Source organism: Ascaphus truei, chromosome 4 (genome assembly GCF_040206685.1).
Source record: "Ascaphus truei isolate aAscTru1 chromosome 4, aAscTru1.hap1, whole genome shotgun sequence".
In the NCBI taxonomy this organism is placed as follows: Eukaryota; Metazoa; Chordata; class Amphibia; order Anura; family Ascaphidae; genus Ascaphus; species Ascaphus truei.
The window spans coordinates 128,179,322-128,206,260 of record NC_134486.1 but is presented as its reverse complement, the minus strand read 5'-3'; the positions used below and the strand labels follow the sequence as shown (position 1 = coordinate 128,206,260).

General features: G+C 42.6%; 1 protein-coding gene across 3 annotated transcripts in view; it reads right to left on the bottom strand.

The window, feature by feature from the left end:
* Positions 1-529: 529 nt before the first annotated feature.
* The window catches only part of TTC13 (tetratricopeptide repeat domain 13), a 77,232-nt gene continuing 50,822 nt past the window's right edge, over positions 530-26,939 (bottom strand). For 2 of the 3 annotated variants that reach the window (XM_075596577.1, XM_075596578.1), the window contains exons 19-23: positions 25,575-25,710; positions 24,341-24,420; positions 22,412-22,490; positions 16,548-16,627; positions 530-2,473 (exon numbers count right to left, since the gene is read on the bottom strand). In XM_075596577.1, the coding sequence (XP_075452692.1) occupies positions 2,359-2,473; positions 16,548-16,627; positions 22,412-22,490; positions 24,341-24,420; positions 25,575-25,710 (490 nt within the window). In that variant the 3' untranslated portion in view covers positions 530-2,358. The remainder of the gene's footprint in view (positions 2,474-16,547; positions 16,628-22,411; positions 22,491-24,340; positions 24,421-25,574; positions 25,711-26,939) is intronic. The other variant, XM_075596579.1, reaches the window with a different exon arrangement.

Sequence of the window (26,939 nt, the reverse complement as noted above, 5' to 3'; positions counted from 1 at the left end):
ATTTTACACTACGGTTGTTCTCTTTCTTTGATTTTCAAGCTTTATTAGAGGACCTTTCCTAGCATCAGGTCAAGTCATCCATCTGAAAAAGGCTCCAATATACATTTATCGTGACCTTGAGATTTTTCGGGCCTAAAAATCTCTTTGGATATTCTTCTAAAGGACTCTTGGAAAGTCTGAATCTTTGGAGCAGCGTTCTATCAAAGGGATGTAAAGTATGTCTATACATTTATTCATTTTTCTGAACTTTATATGTATTAAGATTTTTTGCGTTTAATGTTTTTTTTTTACATTTATGCCAGACTTTATTTTCTCTTTACATACCCAACACCATATAGAGCTATGAATGGAGTTAGATATATTTGCTTTCAGACACAAAAGCCATAGTCACCAAGACCGACCGGTTTTACCCACCATTTTTTGCAAGTGTTCCCACCAACCATAGTCAGTTTTGACTATAGTTCAACTAGTTATGTCTACCTATTATTTAATTAGCAAAAACAATGTGAACAAATTCAGAATCAAGTCATTTTACCATAATCTCTTTATTAACCATATCCTTACATAAAACTTGTCTTTAAAAAAAAAAAAAACAAAACAAAAAAAAGAGTACCCAAAAAACAATAGTCAAAACAGATGGCTAGCTTCAATTAGGATATGCAAAAATAAAACCCTTTCAGTGGCAGACTTTACATGTTGTTGTATAATTTTGGGTGTTTAACAACCTTCTTAAATGTAAGCCTGATGATGTACATTTAAAGAACAGACTTATGAAGTTTCTGTACACTATCATTTCATCTGTTGGACCATTATGAGGTCTTACAACCTATGACAAATTTAAGTTTGGGCCAAAGCATAACTGAAAAACCTGTTGGCAAAATATACTGCTTGTGGAAGAGGTTCTTATTTATACGAGTAAATACTGCTGCAGCCATTCCAAGGATGGGATGATCAGGGTGGAATCCTTAAAGCGGTTCACAGAAACTAAAAAAAAATTCAGATGTCTTTATGTTCATACTTGGGGGAGGAGGGGAAAGCAACATACAGTACACAACTTTTCATTAAACTTCATATTCATATGCAGTTACTCTTCAATTAATCGTAAACTGGGGGAGGGTGGTGGTAAGTTTGTCAACAAATGAAAAACAATCCCGCCACACTAAGGGAACCCCAAATGTGGCAATTCCTACACATTATAACCTTATTTTATACTATTTGTAGGTATAATTCAAGCATTTTGGTCTGTCACATACATGTTAAAAAATCAGTGGAAAACCCCGAGATTACTTTCGAGGACATGCATCCATCTTTAACTTCAAAAATGTTTAGCCTGAAAATTCACCCAATCCGTTTGTCTTCACTCTACTATTTATATTCCATTGCCCACCTAAGGAAGTCTTATAAATTACTTACTTTACAACAAGTATCCAAGCACCATTAAATTCTACAAATTACAGGCGGTTTATCTGTAACTTTTGTTCGTGCCAATATCTTATAAACTGCTCATATTCATCCCTTGGTCAACACACAAAATATGTAAACAATAAAAGTATATGGAGTTTTACGTTCAATGAATTGCAAATTCTACATTAAGGGTTTGTGTTGGCATTCTGAAAAATGTGTTTACCTTGGTATGTTCTCCTGATTAGAAGACTGCTGAAGGATTTCCCAATGGGAATAGAACCAGATGACTAGTTGCAATAATTTAATGATGGTCTGATGTTGGCTACAATTTATTTTTTTAATACGTCACCATTATCTTGGACTTGGCCATGTCCATTCTCAAGAATCCACCTGTAAACATTACTGTGCATTATTATTACAGTATTATTAACCTCATTGTGGCTGGACAAGATGTCAGACGTGATGGTGCACATAGCACATTGCCCTTTAAAGCACTTAGCTTTACCATGTTCTTCTTTATTTTAGACCTCTATAAATCAATTGGTCAGTATTACCCTTCAACAAATATACAGTTAAAAAAATAATAAAGGGTAACTATGAAAAAGTGTTCATTTACATTTTTATGTTAAAACCCTGAAAATAATGATTTGAAACACACAGAAGGGAGTCATTGCATTTTCAAAAGTGCATAATTATGTAGCTTGTCGCTGATTTCACATTATCATTTATAAATGTTGGTCTGGAGTAACTGCTGATGTTCAAAGAGTTAAAAAGGAGAACCTGAAGCCCCACAGATACAGAATAACAGTTCAAGTTGTCATTGGTATATAAAATTAAAATAAAGTATCAAAAAAGTGGTAGAGGACCTGATTTCTTCACAATGGCACATTTGGAAAAAAAATAACTTAAGGAGCAATAGGTCCCGGCCAGTTGCTTGTTTAAATAGATATCCTATCAGAGCTTCTTCTCACAGCGAGGGGAAGAGTCTGTGTTCAGCACTTCGATCATTGTTCTTAATGTTGGAAAGATTTCTGATACCGATGGAAGACTCTTGTATGATGAAGGAAGACTTAAAAAAAAACCAACAACAATGAATTATAAATAGGATTACATACATACATAAAACTTTAACCCATTAGGTCTTAAGGAAACATTAGCGTGACCATATTTTGGGAATGGCAAAGCCACAACGGACAATGGATGGAAGGGAAGTAAACATAATTATGCCCCTTTACAAAGGATTAGTAAGACCACACCTTGAATATGGAGTACAATTTTGGGCACCACTCCTTAGAAAAGACATGATGGAACTAGAGCGAGTGCAGAGAAGAGCCACCAAATTAATAAAGGGGATGGACAATCTATTTTATGAGGAGAGGCTAGCTAAATTAGATTTATTTACTTTAGAAAAGAGGCGTCTAAGAAGGGATATGATAACTATATACAAATATTTTGGGGACAGTACAAGGAGCTTTCAAATTAACTTTTCATCCCAAGGGCAGTACAAAGGACTCGGTGACATCCCTTTAGGTTGTAGGAAAAGAGATTTCACCAGCAACAAAGGAAAGGGTTCTTTACAGTAAGGGCAGTTAAAATGTGGAATTCATTACCCATGGAGACTGTGATGGCAGATACAATAAATTTGTCATAAAAAGGTTGGACATCTTTTTAGAAAGGAAAGGTATTCAGGGATATACCAAATAAGTATACAAGGTAAGAATGTTGATCCAGGGATTAATCTGATTGCCAATTCTTGGAGTCAGGAAGGAATTAATTTTTCCTTTGCCTTCCTCTGGACCAATAAATAAGTATAGATATAGGATAAAGTATCTGTTGTCTAAATTTAGCATAGGTGAACTTGATGGACGTACGTCTTTTTTCAACCTCATCTACTATGTAACTATATGCAACTTGGGCCAGGGCCGTGGTCAAAAAGACAATGTTGACCCGCGCGGTGGCGGAACACTTACCCCATCATCCCTACTGAGGACGGCTTTAGATGGCGTTTCCGCATGCGTGCGGAGGCGTGTGGAATTGCAGACAGTAAAATTTATTTTTTCCCACTGAGGGAAGCGGAGGGCCTTCACGTGACCGCCAAAAGCCAAGTGCAGTCCGTGATGTACGCGCTAGCCCCACCCCCGCCCGCCTCACAAGCGCGCTCGCAAACGCAACGACCAAAAAAAAAAGCTCCTGCTTGAGCAGGAGAGCATGAGTGTCAGCGCTGCTCAGTGCTGTATTTTTAACCATGACCGAGGCCTTATAAATACGCAAAGCACATTCATGTACACATGGCTCAAACTTGCAGCCCACAAAGTGCATTAGAATGTCTGCTCCTGCTAATTTCATTCCAGTTGCTCAGGCAGCCATGTGTAATTTTACACAATGGAACTCACTTTTCAATCAAGCTATGGTAAATATATATATGATTCAGGTGTTATACATACTTATAGGCTAAAGCAGTAAAATTCCGGGAATTATTGAAAACCCTGCTCTCTGATTGGATAATGCCCAGAATTTTAACCAATCAGTAATGCCCGGAATTTAAGCAGCTTGCAATGTGTAGTTTTCAATGTGTTTTATTTCCTGCCAATCAGCTTTCAGAACAGCTGAGACAGGGCAGGTGATTCGTCTGAATGAAGTAACAGCCCTGAGACAGGGCAGGGGGTTGGTCAGGACGTATCAGCCACGGGTTGACTCCTCCCTCTCCGAGGGGACAGATTTTCTGAGCAGATTCAGTTGAATTGGGGGAGGGTGGAGTCTGCAAAGAAGCAAGTGCTGTCTGCTGTTTCTTTGTGGCTGCAGTTTGTGTGTGAGTGTGTCAGTAGCAGTGTGTGTGTGCTGTGCTGTTGTATATCTGCGTAGAGGTGCTGTGTGTGTATAGAGCTCCAGTGTGTGTGTGTCAATGTCAGCAGCGGTGTTTATGGGTGTAGCATGTGTGGTGTGTAGCAGCAGTTTGTGTGGTGTGTAGCAGCAGTTTGTGTGGTGTGTAGCAGCAGTTTGTGTGGTGTGTAGCAGCAGTTTGTGTGGTGTGTAGCAGCAGTTTGTGTGGTGTGTAGCAGCAGTTTGTGTGGTGTGTAGCAGCAGTTTGTGTGGTGTGTAGCAGCAGTTTGTGTGGTGTGTAGCAGCAGTTTGTGTGGTGAGTAGCAGCAGTTTGTGTGGTGTGTAGCAGCAGTTTGTGTGGTGTGTAGCAGTAGTTTGTGTGGTGTGTAGCAGTAGTTTTTGTGGTGTGTAGCAGTAGTTTGTGTGGTGTGTAGAGGTGCTGTGTGGTGTGTAGAGGTGCTGTGTTGTGTGTAGAGGTGCTGCGTTGTGTGTAGAGGTGCTGTGGTGTGTGTAGAGGTGCTGTGGTGTGTGTAGAGGTGGAGGGAGAGTGCAAAGTTTAGTAAGTGGCTGCATTTTTATTGTGGATGCAGTGTGTGTGTGTGTGTGTGTGTGTGTGTGTGTGTGTGTGTGTGTGTGTTTGTGTGTGTGTTGTGCTGTTGTATGTGTAGCGGTCATGTAAAATGGCTACAGTCATCTCTCCTGCTGACAGTAAGGCCTGGTAAGTTGTGGACATGCCAGCAGTAATTATGGAGGTTTGCCCTCACACCCTGGTGGGGTGCCCTGTGTATGGATGGGAGTGGTCACAGGCTCTGACTCCATGGTTAGTGATGTCAGAGGTGTGTCAGCTTCTAGAGTGTACATAAGGCACAGCACTGTGTCTAAAAGTTAGTTCTGAGTAGTTCTGCGGGGTTCTGAGTAGTTCTGAGAGGAGTAGAGTTATGTTATAGTAGCTTGCTAGGAAGACTGTGTCCAGGGACCTGGCACAGAGCAAAGACATCCCGGCTGGGATAGGGAACCCCTATTAAAGGAGAATTACACCTTTCAAAGGGAAGCACTGAATAATGATGAGTGGCTAGAGAAGCTGCTGCGAGGGGCAGCTAGCTCACCTAAACCAATAAAGATGCTCTTAATCACAAACCCTCTCGTGTACATGTGTGGAGTGAATGTACAGCGCCAGGACCATCCCCAAGTGACCGAAGGGACCCTGATGAGGTGGAGGCGCTGCACTGGACCTAGGTAGGACTCACGCACACTACCTCAGCTGCCTGTCTGGATGGGTTCTCCCCACACACCATCATGCGGGAGACTCAGGAGTCCTGTTGCTAATAGGTGCACCACCAGACACTATCACACTTTAATGGGGACCGGTTAGACCACAGGGGCCAATGTGAGATTGGGTGGGTCAGGCCAGGTCAGAAATACCGTTACATTTGGAGGCGAGCTGCTGAGATCAGATCTGTCAACAGGACAGGCTCTAGCTAGGCACACTGGGAAACAGGGAGAGTGTCTGCTGCCACTCTGTGCTGCGTAGGGACGGACCTAGGGGTGGTCAGGGACTGACAGGGTATTGCCAGTTCGCAGGGACGACCTAGGGGCCTGAAAGGAGTAAGGGGTTTGGAGCCGGGCTATAGCTGACCGAGTCACTTTGAGGCAGTGCTAGTTGGTAGGACGCCAGAAGGGATAGCCTGTTAACGTGGTCAGGAATCCTGGAGAGGGTCTGCGCTAGGCTGACCAAGAGAGGTAGACGCCCCAAGTACTGCATGGCAGAGCCAGAGTACTCTAGCCCATTCCAGACACTTACCATAGGGAGCACAGACTGGGAGGAAGGAGTTACAGCAGACACTGAGAGAGTGAGCCTAGCCTGAGGTAGTGCAACATGAGTCCAGCCTAGATCAGGTACACATGTGGTGGTGCATCTGAGCAAATCTTTATTGTACTGGTGTGGTGGCTGCCCCGCAGAGCGGAGCCCCATGTACGATAATTGGTACGAGAGCGTGACAACCCACGGAATGGAGGATCCGCGTGGTGCGGAGAGCCCAAAATGGCGACCAGAGGCTGATGGGGAAGGCACCCATGGCGTGCGCCCCACTGAAGAGCAAACTGTCGCTGAGCTGTCTTTAACTAATCTGCTCTGGAGTGGAGCGAAGGCTATGGCTGCCCCGTTTTTGTCCTGTCTGGGACACCGAGGGGCCACCCTTGAAGAGTGTGAGGACATTGTGATAACTGGGGGGGAACCCAGCGAGGAAAGCAAACAAACTGACATTTCGGGCTTAAAAGCTATCCAAAATGGCGGTTCCCGCTTGCTAGGGAGACCGCGTGGGCCAGTCGCAGAGAAATTGGCTGATCCAGGACTTGCAAAAAGCTGGCCGGGAATGGCGCGAACAGCAGAGCCCCGCCCTGATGGGGGGTATGGCGCGAAAGCTATGGCTGCGCCTTCATGGACAGTGACTCACTCGGCCCCTGTGCTGAGTCAACCGCTTAGTCTATGGGACCCTCCCCTGATTTCCACCAGGGGGAGTGACTTTCAACTATGGCCTGTGGGAATGCACCCACTGGGCCCAGGGACTGATATCCAGACGGCGCCACTACAAGAAGTAGTTCCGGCCGCGGAGGTAACGTGCAAAAAGGAGGGATATTTTGCACGAAAGGCGGCTGCCAGGAGAAGGCGGGAACTAGCCGCGGCCAAAGAGTCCCACTCTGATGAGGAAATTGGCGCGAAAACGCCGACCGCGCCCACCAGGACTGAGAAAGGCGCGGCCTTAATTAAGGGGCATGCTATTCCCCTGTGGGACCCGCCCATAATTGCAACCCCTGGGGGCGGGTTCCAGCTATGTCAGCGGAAGGAGGAGCCGAAGCAGGAAGTGGCTTGCCCAGAAGCTTCTATCAGTCAGTTGCGAGGAACCACTGACCTGGAGAGACCCATACAGAAAGTGGTCCCTACTAAAAGAATGGCCTGCTCCTCCACTGTGGGCACTATGGTCTCCACCCAGCCCTACTCGGTACCCGGCGGGGTACTGGTAGTCAGGGTGGCCAACACCGAGACGGTGGTCAGGCTCTGCCTTCAATGCGGGCTGCCCGGAGGCATTGTTAACACAGCGGCACGCTGCCCACAATGCGGGACATTATACTTGTGGCCAATGCCGACGTTCATTCCGATCCAATCTGCTGACCCCCCGGGGGATACGGCTAGGCGCTCCGCCGAGTCCCCTGGTGCACTGTGTATCAGTCGTGCAAGTCCCGGAGAAAGGGGACTGGAGTCTATTAAATCGGCTGGGTCAGCAGCAACCGAGACGGTCGGGTCACCCCCCGACCGCACTGGAAAAAGACTATCGCCCGATCGGTGACCCCTAAGTCGGGGAAGGGAGACTACTCGGATGAGGATCTCCGCGGGCTAGCGGAGGGGAAATCAAGGCCCAAAACAGAACCGGGGAGGACGACACCCCGTGGCGTGAGTAGCAGCCTGGAAAGCAGGGCGTCCCCCGCAGATCGGCGAGCCGAGAGACGGTGTCCCTCCGTCCCAGGAGATGGCGGCGACGGGCGAGAGACGCCTACACCCCTGCGGAATGGTAAGAGAAAGCCACTTACTTACCTTGCTCCGGTAGACGGTGTAGCGGAACCAAGGCCGTGCCAGGCCCAAGACGCACGTGCGGAGAAAATACCACTTCCGGTGGAGACGACGGCGGAGCTTCCGGATGTCGTCATCGAGGAAGAGATTCCGCATGGGGGTCCAACCCAAGATGGCGGCGCTTCCGGTTCCGGGGAGGACATCATTTCCGGTGGCGACGGCGGAACAGACGGGAAGGATGCAGCGACGCTTCGGCGATCGGGTGAAGGTCCCCGATCACCTCAAGGGCCCAAGAGCTGGATGGGCGAACCGCAGACTGAGGAGGGTGAGCTTTCCTCCTTGGATCAGTCCATGGACAGCCGGGAACGGGTCGTAGCCCCGTGGCGTATCCCCTCTTGCCCTTACGCCCAACCCCACGCCCTAGGTAAAACCCCTGCCTCCATCACCTGTTCCACGGGGTCCCCGCCTAGCCTGGAACTTGTGGACGTACCTTTGGGGGGGGAGGAGAGACGGACTGGGGAAAGACAGCGCAGTTGCGCTACGGAGGGCATTTCTCGGGGAGGGGGAGAATTAGGTAAGGCCGCGGTAGGCCGGTGGTTGCCTCCTGCGACCAATAAAACAGAGGACAAGGCCCTGGGATCATCACGGTGGTCCGTACCACGGTCGGCACGGACATCGGGGGTATTCTCATGGGGGGATGCGGAAGAGAGTGACTCAGGGGATTCACACAAGTTCAAGGAACACCGTTGGTGGGCCCGACTCTTTGAAGGTTATGTGGCCTGGATGGATCGTACGCGATTCCTTATCCGAAGGGAGGATGTAGTCGATTTTTGGTGGGCCGAGGGAGAATTCACCCCTGAGCAGCGAGATAGGGAGCTGCAGGAACGGTGGTTTAAGATTGAGCACAGGGAGATAGAGCCCATGGGTCCCGAGACACTGTCAGACCCTGTGGATCCTGACGAACCCCTGTCATGGGTGTTACCTGGGAGGGCAGGTAGGGCTGACCTGACTAGGATCAGTAGAGCGGAACGGGCAATAATGGCTCGATATAAGTCTTCCCACGGGTTGGAGTACCCTTATGTCCCTGAACCCCTCATGGAGGAGATAGAAGAGAACAGAGAAAGGTGGCTTAGGGAAACCATCGAGATGTACCTGGTCAGTAAAGGGAATGAAGTTACTGGAAGGAGGGCAGAGGACAGAATAGATCACCTGATGCGAGTGTGGAGTATAGGGAGGAATATACACAAACACAGGGTGACCTATAGGCCCGAGAGGGGACTGCCTAGGCATTATCATGTTACGGTCCTGGACATGGGTGGTAGAGAGGTTAGAAAACCTGACCCGAGTCACTACTATTAGGGGGTACTAAGGCATTATGCGGGCTCGTGGCTGCTGGTCGGGGCGGGCTTGGCGAGATGTCACGGTGGTCATTTTTCTGTTATATAATACAATCTGTGGATGTTAACAATTATGTGTTATGTGTTACAGTGCTTCCTGGAAGAAGGTATGTAAATTTAGGTCCCAGCGAGGACTATGGGATTCACCAGGGGGAGAATGTAGCGGTCATGTAAAATGGCTACAGTCATCTCTCCTGCTGACAGTAAGGCCTGGTAAGTTGTGGGCATGCCAGCAGTAATTATGGAGGTTTGCCCTCACACCCTGGTGGGGTGCCCTGTGTATGGATGGGAGTGGTCACAGGCTCTGACTCCATGGTTAGTGATGTCAGAGGTGTGTCAGCTTCCAGAGTGTACATAAGGCACAGCACTGTGTCTAAAAGGAGAATTACACCTTTCAAAGGGAAGCACTGAATAATGATGAGTGGCTAGAGAAGCTGCTGCGAGGGGCAGCTAGCCCACCTCAACCAATAAAGATGCTCTTAATCACAAACCCTCTCGTGTACATGTGTGGAGTGAATGTACAGAGAGGAGCACCACAGAGGAGTTCCTCGCCAGGACCATCCCCAAGTGACCGAAGGGACCCTGATGAGGTGGAGGCGCTGCACTGGACCTAGGTAGGACTCACGCACACTACCTCAGCTGCCTGTCTGGACGGGTTCTCCCCACACACCATCATGCGGGAGACTCAGGAGTCCTGTTGCCAACAGGTGCACCACCAGACACTATCACACTTTAATGGGGACCGGTTAGACCACAGGGGCCAATGTGAGATTGGGTGGGTCAGGCCGGGTCAGAAAACCCGTTACATATGTGTAGCAGCAGTTTGTATGTGTGTAGAGCTGATGTGTGTGTGTATAGAACTCCAGTGTGTGTGTGTGTGTTTGTGTGTCAGTAGCAGTGTTTATGGGTGTAGCATGTGTGTGTAGCAGCAGAGTTTGTGTGTCTAGAGCTCCAGTGTGTGTGTGTGTGTGTGTGTGTGTGTGTGGTGTGCGTGTGTGTGGTGTGCGTGTGTGTGGTGTGCGTGTGTGTGTGTAGAGGTGCCGTGTTGTGTGTGGTGTGCTGTGTGTGTGTGTACAAAGAGGGGGCGGCAGTGTGTGGATATAGATATCTGCAGTATAAGCGTATATAGAGGTGGTTTCATGTATTTACCATTTTATTTTAATTAAAAAATCTACTTAACTATACAAAAGTGTCTATTATTTATTAAATAAGCCTACATTTAGCCTATAATTGTAATAATCCCCTCAGAACAGGGCATTACTGGCCAATAAAGCCCTGGCTGGGTTAAAGTCCCTCGGCTTCGCCTCGGGCCTTCAACTCTTCCAGCCAGGGCATTATTGGCCAGTAATGCCCTGTTCTTCTCGGATTATTACAAAACATTGACAGACTATTTAAGATATACACACAATAATTGTGTCTTTTTAAAAGTGCAGTTTCACCCAATATGCCCAAGTATGAAAATGAGTTCAATGTGATACACTGTAAACCAGATAAACTTAATTTATTTCTGATAATATTTTTAATTGTATTTAATAAAAATAAAAAACAAAACAAAGCATGCAGCACAGTGATCACATGACAACTCTTGGTTCCTTGAGGTCTACTAATGTCACTAAGTGAGTGAGTATTAGCACACATTCATTTAGGTCTTGGGTTAATTTTTATTTTTTTTTACTAAATAAAAATAGTTTTAAAATCTAAAAAAAAAAAAAAAAAAAAAAAAAAAAAACCATTGACTAGAGGGGAAAAACCCCCCCAAAAAAACAAAAACCGGTGGAAACTGACACCCAACTATTGCTAAGAAATCTTTAAATTATAAAAATTGAACATGCAGAGGGAACTTCACCTAAACACATATCCAAAGTTACATTACGATATTGGTGTTCCTTCCACTCAGCATTTTATTTGATCCGATCCCCAACTAAAGAGCGCTGATGTGTGTAGATAGATAGATATATATACAGTATATATATACACACACACACACACACACACACACACACACACACACACACACACACACACACACACACACACAATATGCATTGGTTATTCCTAACAGCTGGTTTAGCTCAAGAGCATTGATATTACTGTTCTAAACCAGTTTTGATATTTTCATATATTTCATTTTAACATCTGTGCTGGATGGGCCTAAATGCATTTACTGCACCTCCAGTAACTAGGGTGCTAAAAAGAATGGTTTATATGATTTCGTTTTTGTCTACCAACAGTCAATATGTTGATTATTCTAATGCAAATAGATCATATTTTCTTAGGCTTCGTCCCCGGTGGCTGCAGCTGCGTGTAACATCGTGCGCGGCGCACACAAGGTACGGCCCTGTATGAGGCCGGCCCCAGTAGCTGCCTGCGCACGCCTGCATAATGCCCAATCGCCTTTGACAAAAGACAAGAATTTTGTCTTTTGGCGCGGAGGCCGAATATTGGCCACGTAACGGCGGCGCTTCAACCAATGAGGGTGAACAAGCCATGTGATGTCATGGCCGCGACCCCCAGTCGCAAGTGATCTGAAGTCCACCAGATCGCTTGGCTGGATGGGGAAGAGTGCCGGGAGGCGCTCCGTCGCGCGCAGTGGGGCCGTAGCCTTAGAATGTGGATGCATATTTTTTTTTAATAAATAAATAAATAATAAATTATATATATATATATATATATATATATATACATACATAATATATATATATATATATATATATATATATATATATACATACATAATATATATATATATATATATATATATATATATATATATATATATATATATATATATATATATATATATATATATAATCAAAAAATAGATAGATGATACCGTTCTGTGGCTAACGAAATGCTTTTATTTGTGCGAGCTTTCGAGATACACTGATCTCTTCTTCCGGCGATGTTACAATGAATAAGCAAAAGGTATACTTAAAAACAGTGTCTCTTGGAATGTTATCTGTGCTGTTCCTTCCCCCGTGTGGATGTGTTTTATGGCTAGAGGTGTCAAAAGGTTACTGAAAGCAAGTGAAGAAAGAGTGTGTATGTGTATCAGTGTGAATAAAAATGAATGGAGAGCCCACAGTATATACAGTGCTTTACACAAGGTGTGTGTGGAGTGGGAGTGGATATAAATGGTGTGGGTGGGTGTGGAAATGTGAGAGTTTGTAGCACAACTAAAAGTGTGTGTGGATCCTTAGTGGTCCCTATTGGTGTATAGGGATGGAAAAACAAGGAGTATTAGTATGTGTGAGAGACAGCTGTGTGTGCATACATACAGCACAGTATGTACAGACATGGCCTTTAGCGCTCATGGGACGAGAGTTCACTAGTGTCAGTAATGACTCATAAAATTTCGATCTCTGTTTAGGCCACTGCTAAGTGTCCCGAACTGTTGCATAAATTTGTATTCATGCAACCGTCTCTCTTTCGGGGTTTTAAGATTACCTTTGAGTATGGCAACCCTCAGATCGTTCATCTTATGGCCAGAGTCAGAGAAATGTTCGCCAACAGGACTGTCTCTTGTACCGCGTGTGATGCTGTGGCGATGCAGGTTCATTCTCTTGTTTAGCCCCTGCCCTGTCTCACCTATGTAGTAGCAGCCCCCTGGGCATTTCATGCACATGATGAGGTACACGACATTGCTGGAAGAACAGGTGAACCTTCCTCTGATTTTGTATTCCCGATTCCTGTGTGGTATTTGTATTGTGTCCGCTGTGTAGAGCATTGCCAGGTTTTGCATCTTGGGTCCTGGCATGGTTTTGTCCCGCATTCAGTTGTACTGCTGAATACTTTATTCCTCACCATAGTATTCTTGAGATTATGGGGTTGTCTGTATGATAATAAGGGTGCTTCAGGGAAGACCTGTTGCAGTCTTGTATCTTCCAGGAGGATGGATTGTAGTTTCCGGGCGATCTTGCGTAGGGCTCCTAGGTGTGGGTTATATGTGACCACCAAAGGTACCCTGTCGCTTGTCTCCTTCTGTTTGTATTCAAGGAGATCACTTCTTGGTATTCTAGTAGCTTTGTGAATTTGCTGATCTACAATTCTGTGGTTATATATACGGTTTATAAAGTCTGATCTCAAGGCTTTAATCCGCTGGTTTCTGTCTGCTGTGTCGGAGCATATCCGGTTGTATCGTATGGCTTGACTGTAGATGGTTGCATGTTTGGTGTGTGTCGGGTGGAAGCTGTTGTCCATATATATGATATAACCACAGAATTGTAGACAAGCAAATTCACAAAGCTACCAGAATACCAAGAAGTGATCTCCTTGAATACAAACAGAAGGAGACAAGCGACAGGGTACCTTTGGTGGTCACATATAACCCACACCTAGGAGCCCTATGCAAGATCGCCAGGAAACTACAACCCATCCTCCAGGAAGATACAAGACTGCAACAGGTCTTCCCTGAAGCACCCTTATTATCATACAGACAACCCCATAATCTCAAGAATACTATGGTGAGGAGTAAAGTATTCAGCAGTACAACTGAATGCGGGACAAAACCATGCCAGGACCCAAGATGCAAAACCTGCGCAATGCTCTACACAGCGGACACAATACAAATACCACACAGGAATCGGGAATACAAAATCAGAGGAAGGTTCACCTGTTCTTCCAGCAATGTCGTGTACCTCATCATGTGCATGAAATGCCCAGGGGGCTGCTACTACATAGGTGAGACAGGGCAGGGGCTAAACAAGAGAATGAACCTGCATCGCCACAGCATCACACGCGGTACAAGAGACAGTCCTGTTGGCGAACATTTCTCTGACTCTGGCCATAAGATGAATGATCTGAGGGTTGCCATACTCAAATGTAATCTTAAAACCCCGAAAGAGAGACGGTTGCATGAATACAAATTTATGCAACAGTTCGGGACACTTAGCAGTGGCCTAAACAGAGATCGAAATTTTATGAGTCATTACTGACACTAGTGAACTCTCGTCCCATGAGCGCTAAAGGCCATGTCTGTACATACTGTGCTGTATGTATGCACACACAGCTGTCTCTCACACATACTAATACTCCTTGTTTTTCCATCCCTATACACCAATAGGGACCACTAAGGATCCACACACACTTTTAGTTGTGCTACAAACTCTCACATTTCCACACCCACCCACACCGTTTATATCCACTCCCACTCCACACACACCTTGTGTAAAGCACTGTATATACTGTGGGCTCTCCATTCATTTTTATTCACACTGATACACATACACACTTTCTTCACTTGCTTTCAGTAACCTTTTGACACCTCTAGCCATAAAACACATCCACACGGGGGAAGGAACAGCACAGATAACATTCCAATAGACACTGTTTTTAAGTATACCTTTTGCTTATTCATTGTAACATCGCCGGAAGAAGAGATCAGTGTATCTCGAAAGCTCGCACAAATAAAAGCATTTCGTTAGCCACAGAACGGTATCATCTATTTATTTTTTGATTATTGAAGCTCGGCTAACACGGTACTGATACCTCTACGTGTGTGTGTGGTGTGTGGTGTGTGTGTATATATATATATATATATATATATATATATATATATATATATATATATATGCAAATACAACTGTATGCTCATCTGCATGTCTTAGGCAGGTCTGCAACCCCGCCTTTCCCCATTATCACCCAGCATACAGCACTTCCACTGCAGCAAGGGATTCTGGGAAATGACATGCAAATGAGTACACAGTGTCACTTTTTGCCTCAATAACCATTTTTAACATGGTTCCCTATAGGCATATTTGCTTTCCTGTGGAGGGTTTTTGTCACTTTTTTTACTCACCATAACTTAACTCAGTATTATGGTATAGCCTATCCCATAGCCTCTTTTGCATACCCAGTTAAAATCAACCCCACACTGATGAGACCCATCAAGGTCGAAACAGCTGTCTGTGGGTGGTTTTCTGGGTATGCACCTTAACCCTGGCTGTGCTCAAAGCTGTGACCATGCAGCAAGCTTAAGCCTATAGGGAACCATGTTAAAAATGGTTATTGAGGCAAAAAGTGACACTGTGTACTCATTTGCATGTCATTTCCCAGAATCCCTTGCTGCAGTGTAAGTGCTGTATGCTGGGTGATAATGGGGAAAGGCGGGGTTGCAGACCTGCCTAAGACATGCAGATGAGCATACAGTTGTATTTGCATATTTGCTTTCCTGTGGAGGGTTTTTGTCACTTTTTTTACTCACCATAACTTAACTCAGTATTATTATATATATATATATATATATATATATATATATATATATATATATATATATATATATATATATATATATATATATATATATATATATATATATATATATATTTATATTTCCTCCCAGTAATTTTACTATACAAATGTGTGAACCAATATGCAATTCTAATATTCTCATTCATTGCAGTTCATTTTTTAGTGATTTTATTTCAATTATTTTATGCGAAGATAAGTTTAGAAACCACACAACTTGCAACAAGACCTTACACAATAATAGGAGATGCAGTGTCCCACAGCAACACATAAGTGACTGGGTATTGCCAGTGTGTATCCACAAGTGGTATTTTTATTTCCTGTACAGTGATATTATAGAAGCTGTACTGAAAATTGAGAAATGCAGCTTAGTCACAAGCTGCAATACTATTTAATGGACTGGGAAGAGAGTTCTCTACAGATGTATATCTGAATATAAAGTAAGACTCACCTCTTGCAAGGTTTTGAAAGCTCTGCACACAAGAACTTACATTTTTAAAGAATCAGTAAGAGTTGTATCAAACTTTTGAATAAAAACATTATTAACTTTGGAGTTTTGTTCAAACTGGGAGCATGGGTTAAATTGAGTTGGGGGAGGGGGAATGGGTGCGGGGGGGGGGGGGGGGGCACAGATTTAGAAGCAGCTTCTCAGAGCTGCCCGATCCCGAGGGCCTTTTGGGTCTCTGGAAATCATTTCTCCCCCCCTTCCTCTCCCCGTCCCTCCCTTCCCCTCTATCTTTTTCTGCTTCCCTTTCTCTATCCACTTTGAAACTCACTCAGAGATTGCAGATCTGAAGAGCTGTATCGCTAAACAAAGGGGCAAACGGGTTTATAACTCCTCTGATCACTCAACTTCACAAAATATGAATAGAAGCTAACCCTCAATCTCAGTTGTTTATTGTACATGAAAATGCCAAGTATACCGATTGTTGTTCCCAATGTAATGCTCAACATGCATGGTAATGTAATAATCTGTGTCTCTTTGAAAACACAATAAAAAAAGAATTAAACAAAAAAAATTACATGTATAGAACTTTGTGTACTTACGAACAGAAAAGCAAACGGATACAATGCTTTGAACACTACGAACAAGGGATATTTATTTTTGGAGTTACCTTTTAAGATTCATCCAGCTTTTTGCAGTTTTGCTAAATGCCTCAGAGCCAGGTGCTGTCATAGCTTCAAAATCAACCAACTGTAAGAGACACGCAATAAAAGTTATATATTATCAACTAACAAGGTTGAAGTACTGCATTCATTTGGTTATCGTTTTTTACTTAGTTTAACTTATGTCTGCTTAACTGGGTCTGGAAAATGAATGTGCCTCAACTCTATTCAAAGCAGCATGTTTATCACCTTCCGCACTTCATTGGCTACAGCTCTGGAGAATGTAAAGCATATCATGGGGAACAGAAGAAGAAAGCTCCCTATTGTGTCGCACTAGAGAAAACACCCCGAGTTAAATTAAAATTTACTATTTATTAATGATTAATTAAAATATATTTATTGCAGCAGTAATATACAATGAACCAAATGAATAAAAACAAATTAAAAGTAAGGGAGGTGTCTGTGTGCTATTTATCAACAACGACAGTGTTAATGAAAATGGCTATTATATATTATATTGTCCCACCGTTATATAATTACACTAACTGTGGTAATAGCCAATGATAAACAATTGTAGGTCGTCAGATAACTACTCCTAGATAAGTGAGAGTGTTGATGATGGAATAGGGCTACTAACTCTGTATGTCCATAACCAAGTTTGAATGTGAGGTATTATAGTCCAACCTCTATATACAGTGTGACCAGACCATCAGGATCAGAAATCACTGAGCCTGTAGGTCTGTCCTGGTGAACAGTTTGACAGATATTAGCCAAATACTCTGAGAGAAATAGAGGAACCTAGCCCTCTTAGACCACAATGTATGGGTCTTACACTCCAATGTACACTATGAAGGAAGTAGTTAGAGCGTTTTGCTTCCCATGACGAAGGCTCCGAAATGCTCTAACTGAAAATATAGCACCAGACCTCTCCGATTAGGCTGCGCACCTGGTAGTAGCGTGAAGCCTGCCCATCATCAACACACTCGCTTATCTAGGAGTAGTTATCTGACGATAAATATATTTTAATCATTAATAAATAGTAAATTTTAATTTAGCTCAGGGTGTTTTCTCTAGCGCGACACAATAGGGAGCTTTCTTTCTTCTGTTCATCATAGTTTACATTCCCAGTCAGCACCACCCTTGCACCCTTTTATTGCAGTATAAGTTTCCTGTCATTATACAGGATATCCTTGTATCCTCCTATTGGTGTGGTGCGGGGTACACATTTGACCCTTTTTCAAGGTCTTCCCCTTTTGTGCATATCATGGGGAACCCAAATATGAAATGTAGCCTATACAATTTTTTTATTGGCTCCCGTTATAATAGAGTCCAGAGATCTCTAGATTTCCCCTTGTATGCACCAGCTTACGACTTGGAGATTGTCAGTAAGCGAAATTGGACCGACGTCTGCCATCTAGGCCTCCCTCATCTGTGCTCCCCCGCGACTCAATGAATGGGCTTGGATGTGCTCCAAATGGCACTGGCTCGATATGTGTGCCGTCCTCCATCACTGCATTCTCCCCATTCGCTCCTCTGTCACCCCGCCCTTCGACAGGCGCCAATCAACCCACACTTCCTTCCCCTTTCCACCCCCAGCCTAACTCAATCATTATGAGCCGCCCGGCATATCTTCATACCGTATCTCAAAATCTGCCAAGTTCAAGGTGGCATAACTCTCTGGCTTCCAATCTGCACCAGACATAAGACACCGCTTATTCATTTTGAAGCCACTTCACAAAAAATACACTTTTCACTGTGTTGACACATAAATGCACAGGCATCAAGTGACTGTATGGTTATTGCACTTGTCCCCCCAGTAACTCCCACTCAAGTTATTGGGAGATGACACATCGAGTTTTTTCGCACAGTTTCAGGTACGTGCCCCATAAACCCCAAACATTCTACTTGGGGTTAGAGAGTAGCTTTGTAATAAGAACATCGCCTGCTTGAAATACCAGATATACTTGGGGCAGACACTATCTTCCTTTGGCCCCTATTCAATATGCTGTGAAGCTGCTTCCTAGTGTTGAAGAGTTCTGCTTTCTTCAGATGAATGGGACCAAGATCTTCTGGGAAGCAGCTTATTATCATTCATATTCCGTAGCTCAATACATTGTGGGAGAAAGGACAATAACTTAGATTGTAAGCTCTTTAGGGAAGGAACTCATTTTCCTATTGCTTTATGTTTGATGCGCGTTTTCTAATTGTGTGTTACAATACCATGTCATGTGTATTGTAAAGCACTATGCACCTGGATGGCGCTATATAAAAGATGTATATACTGTATATCTTATATGTATAAGTATAGTAAGTTGACAATATGAGAAAATAGGGAAGGCGGTCACTGCACCAAAGATCTTACAACCTATAAACATTTTTTTTTTTTTAAAGTATGACTCGAGCATTAGAAATTAGATACGTTTTTCATGGGAGTTCAGTCCGTCTGCAAAATTATATGTACAAAAATGCATCCTTTGCATTATTTGATAATACAGATTCAGAGTGCCTTAGGTAGCAGAAAGAAGATCTCCTGAAAAGGGATTAATGCTGCACCTGAAAATCTACTATATACAGCCACATAAATAAATTATTTTTGCAATAGAATCCTACAAGGACAACAGCGCTAGCAATGAGCTAAACCTGTTGCTAGATAGCTACGCTGCAGACAAATATTATACCCTAACTCTGCCTATTCAATAATGTTTTGGGGTGGTGCTTAGCGGAGTTAGATTCTAACAAAACCACAAAGTAGGAGGAAAAGATCCCAGTTTATAAGCACTGAGTCCCCTTTAGTACCAAATATGTAGCAGCTGCAAATATATAGGTGAAGTGAAAAATAACTTATTTACATATGATTCAAGTAAAATAAAAGTGTATAGTACAGGGATACTCAAATAAGCGACTTGAAAGGTCTGCCTTTGGAATGAAAATCTTTGTATGTAGCCACAAAAAGGGACCGCATGTGGGGTGTAGTCCGATATTAATATAATGACCTAATAATTTGTAGGTACCAGAAACAGACTCAAGACGTCTATCCTCGTTACAAATGAACTTGACATGTAATCAATTCTCTACATAGAAATTCTCTTCAATTCAGGGCTTATGAATACATTACATTTTTTCAAGGCATCAATCAAATAATAGCTATTGTACTCTGCCCCAGCATACTGTACTTTTAAGCTCTACTACTCACACCTGGTGTCAGCCTTGTGGACACACTACCCTATGTTTGCTTTATAAAGCTGATCACTTCCACTTCCTGCTTGCCGGATCAATGTGCTTTTGCATCCAGCCTTGCTATCAGAGTCTATCCGTCTTACTACGCTTATGACTTCTGCCTGCGTGGAGTCCGGCCTGCCCGACTACGTTGTTTTCTGCCTGCCTTGTCATACCGTTTTCCTGCCCCGACTTCAGCCTGCCTGACCTTCCCTTCTGTCTCGTCCATTGTACTGTATTTGTTTGTTGTTCCTGCCCTTCACCAACTCTGTGGCACTCGGCCTGTCTCGACGACCATGCTCCGGGCTCCACCTGCTCCAGCCACCGTGATCCGCTTCATGTCGTGGAGCCCACCTTCATACTGTAGGTGCCTTGCACTTGTGAAAGATCCAACTTTTTCTCAAATCATTTTGTTATTGTACTTCATTATACCGCGTCCATAACCCCACTGCTTGCCTATGAAATGCTGTTATCTACTGTGAATGTATACCTTCTACTTCCGCTCAATTTTAAAACACTAAGAAAAGTTGTTATGGATAGGATATATACAAATCTCGTTTGTCAGTATTCTCTCATTTAAAATACAGGCACACACAACTTCAACTCTTTATTTAAAATGTCTGTTAAAGTTTATTAATGCCATTTTTCTTGTCTGTCTTGGCCAATCTTTTAGTTTACTATCTAAATACAATGGGCAAATATTTCTGTTTAAGTATGTTAATTCGGAAGTTCATTAAAAGCTCTTAAAAAAAAATAAAAACATGTCACTAGGATTTTTATTTCTTTATTTAATGATGTAAAAATCAGTGAAAGTTTGGAAAGAGAACTTTTAAGTTTGCAATTTTGTTTTAAAATAAATAAGGTCCATATTTGCAATTTTTTTTTTAATTCCTCCCACTCCCCGGAAATATAAAAAAAAAGAAAGACCTGGAAATTGAACTTTGCCAAATTCGCTAAACTACTACATTTGACAATATGGCCTTTCTGATAGCTACATAAATGCTTGTAATGCAGTATACGGTATGTGTAGCATGGTGTCGATTTCAAGTTCACTTTGATAATCTGATACATGCCAAATGCCACCTTGTGGTGTTACATAGAACGAACATTTTGTTTTAGAAAAATAATTAACTGTAAACTTATTCACATCAGTCATCATTCACTATTGTATCAAATGTCGATTTGGCTGTAGAGACCAATAAATGTATGCGTTTGTATACACACTGCTGGAGAATACTGTACATGAATTACTTTTTAACCGTAGTTTAAATGCCCTCCTTTGTTAACCACTTGCCTGCCACACAGGCCAACATTTTGTACTGCAGGGGTTTGTGAGCAGGGCTTATGTTCGATAGGCGTTACAATGGTTATTCTGCATTACAGATAAAAACTATGGGACCCTATTTTTTTCAATGATTTTCAGTAAGGATATTAACCCATTGGGCGCCCCAAGTCGTAGTCACAACGACATGGGGTCTGGCACTCTTGGGGCCTCATGATGTAGTGGACGCAATCTTAAGTGAAGGGAAATAGAAGAGGACGACACCTCTTTCGTTTCCAGGTTAAGGGTCACCGCTGTTCCGTGACTGCATTTTGCCGGAGGGGGCTGTGGCAAGGGGTTAAAGCCTTTATTTTCTTTATATCCTTCGGACACGAGAAATCTAGCCGTCCAATGCCATTCCACTTGCCTGCTATAAATCCTCATTTCATATTGGAAATGTTAGACAATAATAAATGAAGAGCAAGTATTTTTTTTTTTACATATCAATTTTTGTACAAGTATGTGTGTAAGCCAACCTTAACAGTCCTGCTGTCATTATGCATTTACTGTATGCCTTTCCAGCAATCTCAGTTTTATTTTACTAGCGAGACTGAAAAGTCTAATCTATACGTTACAGTTTGACCACATTTTTAGAAAGCGTATCCTCTATTTCTGTGGTTCCTGGACCACCAGTGGTCCCAGAAGACTTATTTGTGGTCCTTGAAAACCTCCAATTATCCACTTGAGTCAGCTCTTTTCTGAAATCTATTCTGCAGCATTTCTTTCACTTTAGATCCAGTCTCAGTACAATGCATAATACAAATTATGTTTATATTCTAAACTATTATTATCAATGAAACAGGAACAGTTTGAGAACTGCTGCTATATTTATCTGTAACTAGGAGTGCAATTTATTTCAAGGTTTACTTCCCCCCCAACTGACAAAATGAATATACAGTATACATTTATTCCTGAGACACCAACTATGTAGCTCTTTAGAAAGTTTAATATGTGGACAGACGCACATAATAAACTTACTGCTCTTGCGTTTAGCCTACAATTTGCACTGTAGCAGCAATAACGTTGTTCCAGTCTCTATTGTTTTTACAGGGTAGTCCACTTAGTACCAGAGTGAACTAATGGCAGTGGTATGTTTAACTTTTACAGTGCCTTGGGGTTCTTTCAGCACCATGTGATCTCTCCTGGAGAAATCACAAGACTGTGCCAGGCCTCGGATGGCAGAAATGGAAGTGGCTCTACTTCTGTTTGGATTGGCTGGGCGCTCTGCTGAAGCAGTCCGGCCAAACTGGCCATAGAAGACGAACAAGTGCCCATAACATACCTGGTGTTTCTATAGAACTACGAAAAAGAAAAGATAAAAACAGACTTCCATACCTTCCCTTTTGGAATTTTTCCTGAAACTTCTTTTCCGCTTGCCATCAGAGCACCCATGATTACAGAATAAGCTACCACACTGGAAAAGAAACGTTTCAGTTAATTACCAACCTAATTTCACCAAGCGTTCCAAGTGTCCCATTAAGCTATTGCTGCCATACTTGAAGCAGTTCAAGTCACTACAACAAAGAAGGACTAAGGCAGGTATCCCTGAGCTTGGATTTTTCAAACAATGTGTCCTGTGGATCACCATTATTCTGGAAGAATTCAACCATTCAAAACGTACTTCAAACAGATGTCCTGCTGCTAGGAAGAATTTCTAACATTTATGGTGGACCAGCTTTACAGATTGGCATGTGAAATATTTCAGATCAATGTCCAGTATGTTTAAACAGATAGCAGATGTTATTGCTCCCGTTAACACGACATTGCCCTAAGACATCCACATCGCTCTGTTCTTAGAGTGCTACCCCTGTCCACCAACCCCCACCACACAGATTCAGCAGATATTTAGGTCCATATTTACTAAATTGTGTTACTCCACAAGACACCTTCCAGGACTGCATAGTAAATATGGTCCACGCCAGCCCAATCAAATGAATTGGCTCCAATGTGTCTTCTAGAACTGGAAGGGTTCTTATAGAGTAACCACTTCGTAAATATGGCTCATTCACTTGGAGCCAGACAATGTTTTCCAGCACAGAAGTTGTCCTATGGAGTAGCACTTCCTATAAATGGTGCTCCTTTTTTGCTCTTAGGAATATTAAACTGGTTGCTTTGCAACCCCCTAAATAAAGTAATTTTTAGCACGACCCTGGAAATGCATATTGCACAATGTTCTCCCTTCAAGCAACAAATCTCATTTGTTCCTCTCCAACCATTTTTAAATAAATCCAATAAGAACAGAGCATTTTTTTTAGGCAACCTATAATGGTGACGTTACTGATCAAATTTACAAACTGGCTTAAAAAGCCTTGTGTTTGAGGTTATTTTAAAGCACCCATCACATTTTTATTTACATAATTGGAACCAATAGGTTCTCCGTAGCCAATCTGTGCTATTTTCAGCTCCAGGGTACCCTGGACCCTGAAAAAATGAATGGTGTACTTACCAGTGTCGGTGATCCCAATATGGCCCCCAGATGTCACAGGACCCACGGCCAATAGGAAGCTGCAACATCGGCTGTGGCTTTCTATTGGCCTCATTGGATTCTCCAGGAAGTGCACAGGCACAAAAAAACATCATCTCAGGAACTGGGGGGAGACCGGAGCAGAAAACACAGTTGCAGAGCTCTGGAGAACCCCCTGGTTCCAATTTTATAAAAATAATTTACGATGGCCATTTCAAAGGAGCAATACAACGTGTGCTAATGGCAGGGACATTAAGGTGAAATCTGGTTGTTTGCTGCCTTTTTACTAGTGCTGAGACTTGAGGGGTTTGATTTTTTTGTGCACTCTCCTTTGTCTAAATGCCAGTGTGTGAAGAACAAACGTTTACACAGACAACCCCCTCTCATCCTCACCCACTCCTTATTCTATTGGCTTTCTCATCAGGAAAAGGTGGGTTAAGGGTAAAGAAAACACCTAATTGGTAAACGCTGCCCTATTTAGAGGCACATACAAAATTACATTTGCTTTGGAGCATGGTCAAGTCAAATTAGACTGGTCAATTCTTTACAGTGTAGTTTTGTTGGTTGGCTACATAGAATTCACCTTTACATTTCTGATTGTGCTGAGACATTAGAACTGAATAGCTCTTGAAGAGGTTTAGGCAGTACCATTTCTGGTAAGGAAATTAATAAATACAAATCTCTTGAAATCCCATTGAATGTGTTTGTTTTGGTTACTGCATTATCATTTCAGTGGATGTAAAGGACCAAAATTCCAATTTTGATTTACCATTGTTTTAAATAATGTGGATCACACTAACCTGGATCCACGGGAGAGAGGCATTAAATTGTAGAAGTAATAAACCAAAGACAGGATCAGCTCACATACAACATCTGCCTCCTGAAAAACAGTATTTTCAAGCATCGGTAACATTGATACAAGATCCAAGGTTAAAGACTGAGTGATTGTCAAGTAGCGTGTCAAGAAGGAAAAAAAAAAAATCACATGTGCGCTATTCTCATGAAATAAAATAAGCCAACTGATAATTTGAACATTCAGGCTGTGTTAGCTATTTATTGTGTGAATGATTCCTTTACATAAATGATTCCTTTAATAAAACAAAAATCAGACACTAAAAGGTACTAATGCCTAATAGGGGGGGGGGGGGGGGGGGGAAAGGGGTGGAGAGAATGTTAACTTTTACATTGGTTATTTTAATTGATAAACTTTTGCACCAATGAGTTGACGTAGCACTATAAAAAGCAAGGTTATAGGACCACTTGGCTTCAGCTACCTTGGAACGCATTGAGCCATTGGAGAAGTTTGATGTGTTCAAGGTGCCGACCTGAAAATACTGAAGTCACAGACAGCCATCAACCCCAGCTACGGTTGACGACTCAAGACATAGGCATTGAGTCAGTTTTGATAAAAGGTCACGTTTACCAAGCTCTCATTTAGGAAAATCTAGTTGAAAACAGCTTGCATGTGGGACAGGCACTCAAAAAGGATCGTAACAAAATTGTGTATAGCAACCTATCTTCCACTGGGTGCATGACAGATGGCTGCAAGTCACCTCGCAGCACAACAAAATACACAGGAAAAATTGGGAGTCCACGGCACCCCGATAAGTAACATCAAAAGCGACATTTTGAACCTACAAGGTCCTTTCTCAAGCTTGGTCCGAAAAGTCGCTCTTGATGTTACTTATTGGTGTGCCATGGACTCCCAATTTTTCCGGTGTATTTGGCTGGCCCATGAGGTGGCCCGAGAAAGGACGTTGCATGCCCAAAAATATCGCTCGCTTGAATTTTTTGTATTTTGATGGACTGAATAGAATCACTTCATTTTAATTCAGTGCCCAGACCCATGTACCCCCATTTTTTTGTTTTTGTACATTTTTAAATAGGGGAAACTCCCTCTAAAAATGTAACCTAAGAATTATCTAGCTTTTGATCAAACAAATGCACTTGATTATGCGATTTTAGAAGAGCTATTTTGAGACATCCAAATCAGTATCCGGGAATTTCCTGTACAAACAATATGAGAAAACTCACTCCCAGCTCTGTAGACAGAGCTAACACTTTTCCTTTTGCAGTTAGATCCTTATACAGTGCTTCTATCTCAGCGTGGTACAACTGTGTTCTATCTTCTGTAGTTTGTGTCTCTACTGAAAACAATATATTGCCAACTCTGAAAAACAGAGACAGTACAAAACATCACAAAGCCGATATCAGTGTTCCTAAAGCAAGGAAAACGTAACAAACAATGCATTACAATGATAAAGAAACAATGTTTAGCTACACAGAAAATCTAACTGAATGTAGAAGGAGTGGCTCAGTGAGTAAAGACACTGACTGGCACTGAGTTTGAAGCAGGGGAAACTGGCTCAATTCCCTGTGACCTTGGGCAAGTCACTTTATCTCCTTGTGCGTCAGGCACCAAAAAACAGATTGTAAGCTCCACGGGGCAGGGACCTGTGCCTGCAAAATGTCTCTGTAAAGCGCTACTTAAAACTAGAAGCGCTATACAAGAACAAAACTTTTATTTATACAGGAGCTTTTATTTGATTTCACAAAAATCACCTAGTAGATGTTTCTCGTAAGAAGGGGAATTCAAATTCATGAAGTGTTTAGTACCTGTTAGGCGCTACTGAAATGAATATAAACAAAATGTTACAGCAATATGTTTCTTGTAACGGAGTGCATGTTTGATTCAATTTACACACCTTAGAAAGAAGAGTTCATTTAAAGGTGCATTCATTCTTACAAGCAAATTATCAAAATCAATTCCTTACATCTTCCCACATTCCAAGAGTTTTCAATTATCTTGTTTTTCATCCAAAATATTTATTCTTTAAATTTATTTTTTATTAAATAATGTAAAGGCGGCTATGAGGCCTTAATCGAGGCATCTCTATAGTAACACTGAGCGATTGCAGCATCCTATTTGCTCCTCATACTGGACGAGTATTCAATTACTCAAACATGTATTAACAGGGCCGATGATTCTAGAAAATTAGTTCATCTAGATGAGATTGAAAAGGTCACGGATGGAGCCATTTGGAATTTGACTCTGAAAATTCAAGATGTCTTTCACAAGAAGCTTCCATCAAGCATAAAATGTATTTATTACTGCAAATAAGAAAGTGAATACACCTTAATGTATGAGTAACAAAAGTATGACTTTTACAGATAAGGATGGCATTTGGAAATTTGGTTTGCTCTTCATCCATGAAATTGTAAATGTTGAGCAAGAACTCTGAAGTATGTTCTTTAGTAAGAACACATACATACATAATAATATAATTAATTGTCTATGAAGCTACGGGTAGGATATATTATACCTTAAAAGTTGTAAAAACTAAACTGTGCCTGTCCAAAAAAGAAAATCGAGTTCCTTCCCAAACGGCAAGCACCAAT